The sequence below is a fragment of the Festucalex cinctus genome, chromosome 20 (genome assembly GCF_051991245.1).
Source record: "Festucalex cinctus isolate MCC-2025b chromosome 20, RoL_Fcin_1.0, whole genome shotgun sequence".
In the NCBI taxonomy this organism is placed as follows: domain Eukaryota; kingdom Metazoa; phylum Chordata; class Actinopteri; order Syngnathiformes; family Syngnathidae; genus Festucalex; species Festucalex cinctus.
In genome coordinates, this window is record NC_135430.1 from 15,997,883 (window position 1) to 16,007,659 (window position 9,777).

The 9,777-nt window shown below is 40.7% G+C and overlaps 1 protein-coding gene across 6 annotated transcripts; it reads right to left on the reverse strand.

The window, feature by feature from the left end:
* Nucleotides 1-213: 213 nt before the first annotated feature.
* waca (WW domain containing adaptor with coiled-coil a) lies at nt 214-9,225 on the reverse strand. Of its 6 annotated transcripts, none has more exons than XM_077509201.1 (13): nt 8,987-9,225; nt 8,781-8,811; nt 7,967-8,147; nt 6,329-6,420; nt 5,394-5,509; nt 4,826-4,944; nt 4,465-4,716; nt 4,260-4,382; nt 4,015-4,163; nt 3,260-3,384; nt 2,741-2,939; nt 2,073-2,200; nt 214-1,995 (listed from the first exon to the last, which is right to left on the reverse strand). In XM_077509201.1, the coding sequence occupies exons 1-13, from the start codon at nt 9,025-9,027 to the stop codon at nt 1,926-1,928; spliced, it is 1,626 nt and encodes a 541-aa protein (XP_077365327.1). In that variant the 5' UTR covers nt 9,028-9,225; the 3' UTR covers nt 214-1,925. The 6 variants fall into 6 exon arrangements, with proteins under 6 accessions (XP_077365327.1, XP_077365328.1, XP_077365326.1 ...); XM_077509202.1 differs by having other exon boundaries at nt 2,741-2,936; nt 4,015-4,166; XM_077509200.1 differs by having other exon boundaries at nt 4,015-4,166; nt 8,987-9,224.
* Between the last annotated feature and the right edge of the window lie 552 nt (nt 9,226-9,777).

Below are 9,777 nucleotides of genomic sequence, written 5' to 3' on the forward strand. Positions count from 1 at the left end.
CTTTTGTAACTTATTTATATTTGTTTTTATATAATGTGTTTACTTTACCACTAGATGGCGCTAAATGCTAACGGTCAATATTATCTATCTAATCTATCTATCTATCTATCAATTATTGATGTTTTGTGGACACCTTGCATTTCACAAGCGATCATAATGTGGCTCGTTGAGATATACATAAATGAAGCTCATCAAGAATGCAAGACGACATGACCCTGGAGAGACATATTTTTATTACATCTGTCATATACTTCAGGAAACAATATACAAAGCAAGGATGTGATCACCTGTACTGAATGTGAGGTGTAATTGAGTTATATGCTTGAAGTTGACAGCATGGCGGAACTAAATTTTGCAGCTTGGGGACCCTGTGATTGAACAGTTGGAGGGCAAACAATAAGGATGGGACATGCTTGTTGAATATCTTACTTTATTTAGTCAAACAAAAGCCAACAGGAAAGGGATGTGTAGGCGAATGAACTTTCAACAAGGCACTAGCATCATATCAAACCAAACCCAACACTCCAATAAAATAATCAGGGCTCTCTTTAGCTTAACATGGTTACTATGATACACATAATTCACATTTGAACCTTGTGACCATACACCTCAGCCCAAACCTGCCTGTTTTGCTTCTTGTCCCTTCCTACATAGAGTGCAAATCAAAGTGTAGCTCTCTACAACTCGTTTATAAATAAACCCTTTGAATGTTGTCCACTTTGTTGACTGTACAATGGAATGAACCTGCATTTCGAAAGGGGAAATAAAAACCACGGAACCTGGAGGATGTGGCTCAGAAGCCAGTCAAAGGATGTGGGAATGATTCAAAACAGCCTTTGCGATTGGCTGGCAACCAGTTCAGGGTGTACCCCGCCTACTGCGCGAAGCCAGCTGGGATGGGCTCCGGCACCCCCGCAACCCTTGGGAGGAACAAGCGGTTCAGACAATGGATGGATCGATGATTCAACAACATCCCATCTATTATTTTTATTTTTTTGGAATCGCACGCAACCACACCACCAGGCACTATTTTTCATCAAGACTGGGAGATGCAGGGCCACCAGAAGCTGCAAATACACCACCCGACCATTAAGAGCAGTTGTGTTGGATTTTGCAGGAAGGGGATGTTTCACCATGCCTGAGTGCACTTCAGCCCAAGAGGGCTGAGGAGGGAAGTTCATGGAGGTTTGACCAGGAAAGGAAAGTGAGACCAGTGTCATTCTGTGTCAATCATTGACTCAAAATATTCTTCTGTGATCTATGAAGTGACAACAGGAAGCTGCAGATGAGTTCATGAAGGAAAAGCGAGCTAAAGAATGTAGCCGCCTGGGCGCTGATTAGTTTGGATGTCAAAAGCTTTGATAGACATGGCTTTCCATGGCTTCATTCTACAAAACATATTTACAACATAGATAACATCTACAAGAAATCTACATTTACTTTTTTGTTGTTTTTTCTTTTAAACAAAGCAGAATTGTAAATCACCCCTTCCTCTCCAAACTGCTCCTTTTCCTTCTTTCTTGGCTCTTTGCCGCTCAAACGGTCCAAAGCTAAACCAACAACACCTCCTGTGTGCATGTGTAAAGATGGGCCTCGAGAGTAGGGTGACCATGTTTTCAAATAAAAAAAACAAAAAAAAAAAGAGAGAGGACACTCGGCCTGGCTTCGATCGTGGTACCAGTCACGGTAACACGGTGCACTCCACCTTCCATTAGTCGTGCAATTTTCATGAATTTATAAAACCCCGCATGCCCGGACAGGACATAAAAAAAAAGTGGTGAGGACATTTGGTCACCCTACTCGAGAGAAACCGAACCACCGCTCCGCTCGGGCTTCCAACTATGTGCAATGGGTCTCCCTCCACCTGTACCCTTTTTTTCTTTAACTCTCCTCGAACGCCCGCTTCGACTTGTGACAAAAATTTCTCAAACCATGAAAGAATTCTGGTTCTTCAACTTTTCAAGTTCTTTGATTTGCTGTCTTAGAAACAGTATCCTGTGGGGGAAAAAAAAGAAATGAAGAGAAATGTGTGGATTACAAGACTCACTGCTTGCGCGCTAAAGCATTCTTACCTTTGCTCGCGCAACGTGGCTTGTATTTCGCTGACTCGGACCAAGGAACGCAGGTTTTTGAGCTCAGTGCAGTTCTCAGACATGCAAATGCTGCCCATCGTGTGAGCCTCTTCACGTAATCTTGATGCCTGTAACAACAAATGGTTCATAGTTCATTCACTCGTTTTACTGGATTTTGACTGATTTTGCAAGGCCCAACAGAATATTGTGTTGTGTTGCTATAAAAACGTGGAACCTTCCAAAGTAAAGATTAAAGTCTCTTCTTTCATCAGGAAAAAAAAAAAGTAAATTTGTATCTGTTTCCGTTTTGCAGCAATTAGCATTAGAATATAGCTAACTTTCATCATTATTCACAAACCTGTTGAAAAAGAGCTTGCTGCAACATGGCCCCGGCTGATCTCTTAAAATCTGCTGCCACCTGCTGGCCGTTTTTGTAATAACTACCATTGCTTTAAGTGACCACTTCATGTCAGAAGCTGTATCAAAGCCTTCTGTATGCTCTAGAATTAATTAAAAAAAAAGTATAAATACGTTTTTGGGAGTGGACAATATCAAAAAAACGTATTTATACGTTTTTGGGTTTGAATGAGTTGACAACACACTTCTCTACGGTGTGTCAAATTTCTACATTATAAGAATTTGATTACATTTGAGCAATCGGTACAAACCTGTTTCTCGGCATGCTCAGCAGGCCAACCTTGGACATGTTTGATAAGATTCTCGTTGAAGTGAGCAGCAAGGGCGGGTGTGAAGGAGCAGGCGGGCCGGGATGTCGAGGAGGTGGGCGTGGCGGAGGCAGATGTCGGGGCATTGCTGCTGCTGCCAGGTGCGACGTGGTTGGGACCTGGGGAGGGACTCCGCTGGCTGCTGCGGTCGACAACAGAAGCACATAAGAGAGTGTGAATTGAGATCAGCCTCAAACTAGGTGCAGTTTAGGATGCTCTGTCTGCATTTATCATTGTTAGATGCCACCTTTTGTAAGTTTAAAGGGAAAATGATTCATATCACGCATTTCCCCCAACTACCAGCAGATGGCCACAGAACCCTGCATTGCCTGACAACAGTCACTGCACAAAACATCTTGTGAGCCAACAGAATTCACAAATGTTAATAATGATAATTTTAAAAATAATAATGTATTTTATTCTGTATGGCTTCTGCAAATGGTGATGTAGGCGAACTCTCACCCTTGGCGCTGGAGGGTGCGTGGCGACGCCGTGGTAGCATCATGAGTGTGCTGCTTATCACTGGGGGGGGGCTGCTGGGGTGTGTGCTGGGGATGAGATGACTGCTTGACCGCTGGCGTGCTCACCTAGAAAATAATCAGCAAATGTGCAATATGACAATTTTTATTTTAAGATAGATTTCACTGCAGGTTCAAATGCTCAATTCTGATTAAATACTTCCTACCATTTTTGTGTATTTAACCCCCACAGTTTATGATGTTTATAAACATTTCAATTCAGTGGACACATTAAACAGCCCTTATGCCCAAATTTCAAGTAACTCCTTAATTAAGCAGCAACTAGCTGTTGGAACGGGCTAATAATAGCGCACCTCTGCCTCAATTTGAGCCAGGAAAAACCCTGAATTTGCTATGGCACTTTGGTAGCGGAATCATAAGTTTCATCGTTGCAAGCGAGAGCATCTACTGCAAACAAGCACGCCTCCTAACTGCTAACTTGCCTCAAGCAAACAACTGTAAACTACTCCAATTATCTTGAATCCAAGAAATTCCCGTTCATTATGTACAGCAACATTTGTATTTGCTACCCACCAATCAGCATTTCCCAAAAAGCCAACCAAGGAAGGAACACAAGACCAGATGGAAGTAACTGACCACTTATTCCATGCACATTGTTGACATATTAGTAATGTATTTAAGTAATGTTGTTCATACCATTATTAGCATTCACTATCAAAATTGCAATTGTCACCCTACCTTTGACAGCGAGATGACTTGCTGTGTGCCGAGTAGGGGTTTGAGGGGACCAGCGTTGGCTTGTGGTGTGCTGATGCGAGGAGAAACATAGGATCGGGGTGATGATGCATCGGACGTTAGCGACATTGGTGACTGGTTTGACTGCTGCGCTGCTAATGACAAACCAAAGAAGAAGACCAATTCAGCAGTCGGAAAATGTTATTTTATTTTTGTACAAATATGAGCTTTCCATGGGTTTCCCTTACCTTGGCTGGTGAGTTGAGCCGCTTGCGTGAGAATAGTAGTAATATTGAAAGGTGACGGTCCAGCAGTGAGGATCTTATGAAGCATCGACTGTAATGAAGCTTGTGTGACAGCAGCTGTCAGAACTAAACAAAGGAAAACAAGTTACAACAAGTTATCCCTAGAACACAGAAAAAATAGGACCTCCAAGTTTCGGCAACTCCGCACCTTCGTTGATTTTTGCCATGTCCACACTGGCGTTATTGAGCTGCAAGGCAGTCTGAAGTGCAGGAAGAAGCTGGCGTAACAACGTGGGGTCTTGGAGAAGCGGAGGGGCGGGCGACTGCAGGACCGGGGAGACGGGGACTGTCGAGGACGTTGACGTTCCGGGGGTGCCTGATGTGGGGTTCAAGCTCCCCGAGCCAGAAGATGACGACTGGCTCGCATGAGTTGGTGTGGGTTTCTCCACCTGTGCTGACTCTGAAGTAAACACAAAGTAGGTTTAAGGCTGCAAAGTGCTAGCAACCCTCCATTTGCTATTTAAGGTAACAAAACATATGAAAATTATATTAGTTCCTGTAGTTCCTACTTGTTGCTGAAAATCCAGGGGGAACTGATGTCTGCATCGCCTCCCTTCTGTAGTCCCTGTCCTTGGGGAAACTGTTGACAACCGCAGTCTGTTTTGTCGCCTCTTTTTGTCGCTGTTCTCTGCCAAATAGGAGTGCATACATTCATAACATTATGGATCCAAGAAACCATTAAAAAAACAAAAACAAACTACTCTACTCTAGGGCTGCTCGATTATGGAAAAAATAATAATCACGATTATTTTGGCAATAATTGACATCACAATTAATCAAAGGATTAGTTATTTTTTGGTACAAAACAAGAAAATGTTTAAACAATAATTATTAAACAAAAATCACTAATTATGCAAGTTCCTTTTGGATTAAAACAAAATTGATTAAATTACTTATTAATTTTTTTTTTTGAAAAGGTGCAAATATATAAATTTAAACAATTAAAAAAAATTAGTATTTTTTTTTTTTTTACGATTTATGCTGATTTTGTAATTGTGGAGTGTAATAATTGAAATTGTTACTGAATTTCAATTAATTGCACACAATCAAGCACTCTGGTGAATGGATAACTGCTACCTCTCCAGCCATTCCTTGGGTTTCTCCCACTGGGACACCTCGGTTCGGCAGTTGTAATAATATTTCTTCCCAGATGAGCTGATGTGCTCCGACCAGTCATCACCTGGTTCGTGAGTCTGAGAAAAAGAATCGAATTAAGGAACAGAATCAATCTGACAACAGAAGTGAGTGCAATTAATGATTCTAAAGGGTCTGATGCAAGAGGTTGTAATGTCATTTGTAATCCTGGCAAAGCAGTTCTCACAGATGCTTTCTGAATTTAAGTCAAGAACGGTATACCTTTTTTTTCTTTTTTTCCCCCAGAGATGCCAACACCTCTCAGGAACATTCTAGATATTTTGTCAAAACATTTGCATCCAGCCAAACAAGAACGACCGAACACGGGCAATTGTTTTCTTTATAGTTCAATATTTTGAATAGATTTTATTTGTCTGAATAGTTTAACAATTTAGCTACTTCAACCACGGCTAAACCAGAATGCTTGGCATCTCATTGGTGTCTTCTTTTACCCACATTTTATGATATTGATATGATGTTCACTACTATTGCCACAAACATCAACTTTATGCTTCATGTTTCAAGTGATATTGAATTAAAGTCATCTATAAAGTTAACAATGTTACTCAAAATAACTTCGCAGATTCACAGATGAATTTAAGTAGTTTCGCAAGCACTCTCTCGCACCCGCATGGAGCGCACATTAGGCTTGCTTTTGGCGCAATATATTTAGGCAAATGCAACCCAAATCAGATTTTTGGTCCATATGCGTCATGTATCAGATTTTTATTTTTATTTTTTTAGGGTAGTCTCAACAGCTCAATTTCTGATTTGATCAAATCCGACATGGGTCACTTTCATATGTGGTCCTCGATCACATATTTTTACAAGAAACAATCCAAGCACTTGTATTCACACATAGGTTAGAGGCAACTTACTGTGTCGGAGGGTTTGCTTGGATTTGAATGCGAGTTGGAGCTTTGAAGTGCACCGTGGTTGTGGGAATTTTCATGTGGTGAAAAACTGGTCCCTGCAACACAAGAATTTATTTAATACAAAAAAATCAACATTTCCTTGATGGCTGATTTTTTTTCCCCGCTTGATCATGTTTGTCAAATGGCGTGTGGAATTGTCTTTGCTGTTAATCAAATCATCACAGAACCTCGAGCATATGCCTGCTGAGTTGGCTGACTCACCATGCACCAAAAGCATGCAAGAAATTAGTACGCAAAATGAATCAAGTTAACAGCTATCGGGGCTGCCCAGCTTGCTTGAGCAGCTGTGTGTGTCGTGTGTGACAATGCTCGCAGCTACAATTTCTTAAGTCGCCGAGATTACTTCACCTAAAACTGAGACAAAGCCAGCAAACTGAGGACATAAGCAATTATTACATTTAAGCATCTTAGGGTGCTTTAACAAAGAGTTGCTGATCAGTTTGTGGTTTTGTAAACGATGCCCTTTTCCGTCATACACTGGTTCATACAGTAAAAATTCCAATATTATAAACATGCATCACAACAACAAACCATGTGACAGCACAAGAATGCGAACAAGTTTGATGTGCATACTATGACAATAAAGTGACACCTTTAAAAGAGCGACTCTAGCAAATTATCCTCATTCAGTTTCCTGTTTACAAGCCCCTACATTTACATCACCATTACGACCTTCAAGTTATGTTATTTTGATAACTTTCTTCTTGCATTTTCAGATGCATTTAAAATCACACACACAAAACACTTTGGGCCTTCCTCCTGCCGAAGTTATTGATAATGTTGTTACACTTGTATGGATATGTCTGGTTATAGTGAACCGAGGTTAGATTCCTTTCACACCACACAAACAGTGTTGAGAGTTCCTTTGAATAATGCCTCATGTGAACTACATCAAATGGAACTTTGTTTACAAGGGATTTTTGCAACGTAACAATTCCTCTTGATGAACTTCATGACAGCTTTTAGGAGTTAACAATATGTAATAAACATTATTTATTCATTCAAAAATATTGCTTGTGCACAAAACACTCGTACCCGCGAAAGCCATTTCAAACTATAAAAATCTTTATTACAATGCATAGCTGTACAGTCCAGTTGCTGGTAATGTTCTACGTTTTGTACCGAGCACGCTGGCATAGCAGAAATGTGAAGCTGATGTTTATCTAGTTATGTAGCACAATTTTAAAAACAACAAGATATGATTTTCTGTCATAATGACAACCTGTACAAGAGGCAGGGAAACCAGAAATAAACCCATCCAAAAAAAAAAAAAAAAAAAAAAGTATTTTCTCCATTGGATATTCTAGAACCAGGCTGTCACATTTTATTTTCAGCACAGTATATATTGTCAGCATAGTTCAAAAATGCAAGATAACATCGGTGCATGTATGTTAAGGGGGAAAGTAACAGAATATATCATAAATGTGCCTCAATCGCAACAATTTGCACCTGTACTTTGTTATAAAGTGACTCAAACTGCATAACGATACTTATCAATACAGGCAGCGGTCTCACTTGCTCTCCTATCAGAAGTTCAACATGACTATTTAAAATCTAAACTGTGGATGAATAATTTCTCACCTCCATCACGTTCCCTGCCCCTGGGTGCATGGACAGCCTTTGCTCTGCTGTCACTGTGTTTGTTTTCTGGGCTGTCAGACCTCCGAAGCATTTTGCAGGGAGGGGTGACGTCTGAGTGCTCTCGCATCTTTTCATGCCGGTGATCACCTCCTGGATGGCTCTTGGATGAGTATTTGAGAGTCTGTAATAAATTAAATGAATAAATGATAATAAAAAAACATCTTTACTGGCATGCATCACAGATTGTTCGTATGTTCGTAGTTATCATCATCATGTGTATCTGTTGGAAAAATCTCGCTGCCTGTCTCATTCTGCAAATGATAATATTGCATTACTTACAGGTAATAACGTGAGAGGACAAAAAAACAACAATTCGGATTACGATGTAATATGAAGTAAAGAGTAGGGTGTTGGTTAAAATTCATACAGCTGTTCAGCGTTCTCACACGCATACTAATGTTTATCCGTGCATGTTTGGAATGTTGAAACGTTTGAAGTCGCCTGCTACATTAAAAATTACGGTCGGGCCTTTAATCAGACTGGCTAGTAGGCTAGCTAACGGTAACAAGCTAATTCATGTACGACTGTAAAACTCGCCTGAATCTTCACTCGTCGTCAGGCTGCAATTAATACATTCGTTATAACCTATTCGTATCTGTCGTTGGTCTCCATGAGGTAACGAAGCCGCAATTTCCAGCAAATATCTACTTTTCACTTTTCCGCACTGACTGGGGCCTGTTGAGCTCCCCAGAAGCCTGAACCGGAGTTTCCATTTTAATCTGATTTGCTGCTAGCTAAGCTAGCTTCCAAGTACCTGATAGGGCTGAGAATCTCTTCGGTCGCACCTGTAATAATAAAGAAACAACATATGAATAACAAGTGTCAACGTTGAGAAATGCCTCAAAGTGAACGCGCAACTTTCCAGACACTTATTTTGGTTTCGGTAAAAGAAAAATGGCGGATTATCAAGCGTAGCTATAGGCGAGAGGAAAATGTGAAGTAACGTGAAAATATGTTTACCCATCGCCGAGTCTCGGTTGTTTCCTCGCATACATTACCATCAATGCCGTGTTAGTGTGTTTAGAGTGGGATGTGAAAGACTTGTGACGGCACTGTATTTTTCTCGCTAATTCGGCGACGTGAAATCGTCAAATTGAGTCTAGCTGGTGGGTATTTCGATGCTATAGGCAGCAGCGGTGGAAAGAGCGCCCTCCTTCACTCAGTCCAATCCCCGCACAGCCGCGGTTGTCCGGATCACACGACAAAACGTAGCAGTGCGGTGCTAGCCGGGTTGCCAGATATGACAAATTCAGGGACACTACGGTAATAATATAAAACGTAAAGGGGGCTCACAATGAGCAGTTGTAAACATGTAAAGTACCTGGCACAATATGTTTACAATTTAGGTGCATATTTTATTTTTTAATAATAGCGAACGGAGTAGCATGTATTCGGCACAATGAGGGTATAAATACATCAACCTGGCAACCCCACCAGGAAGCGGCTCTCAACCCGCACTCGAAAGCAACATGACTCACACACTTGAGTCAAACCCGTCAAAAACTCTACATGTGTGAGTTTTGGAAATCGAAAATAATTTAAATCATGATTTAAATAATAAAAATAATTCAATATTAACCTGTAGGCATAGAATATAGCTACGCCTGCCTAGTTTGCGCAGTTACTTGTTGTACACTGCCATCTAGTGGACACTGTTTGACTTTGCGGCAAGAATTCCATTGATTCCTCTATTATTCCACTTTTCTAAATGAAACCATTGAGAATAGATGAATTTATTGTAGAAAATGTTC

What these genes read in the sequence shown, in the direction of transcription:
- waca (XM_077509197.1), bottom strand. Translation starts at nt 9,017, where the DNA reads ATGCGAGGAAACAACCGAGACTCGGCGATGGGTAAACATATTTTCACG. An exon ending in GGGCAGGGAACGTGATGGAG is followed by an intron (nt 6,421 to 7,966) that starts GTGAGAAATTAT and finishes CTTGTGTTGCAG; the next exon opens with GGACCAGTTTTTCACCACAT. An exon ending in CAAGCAAACCCTCCGACACA is followed by an intron (nt 5,510 to 6,328) that starts GTAAGTTGCCTC and finishes TCTTTTTCTCAG; the next exon opens with ACTCACGAACCAGGTGATGA.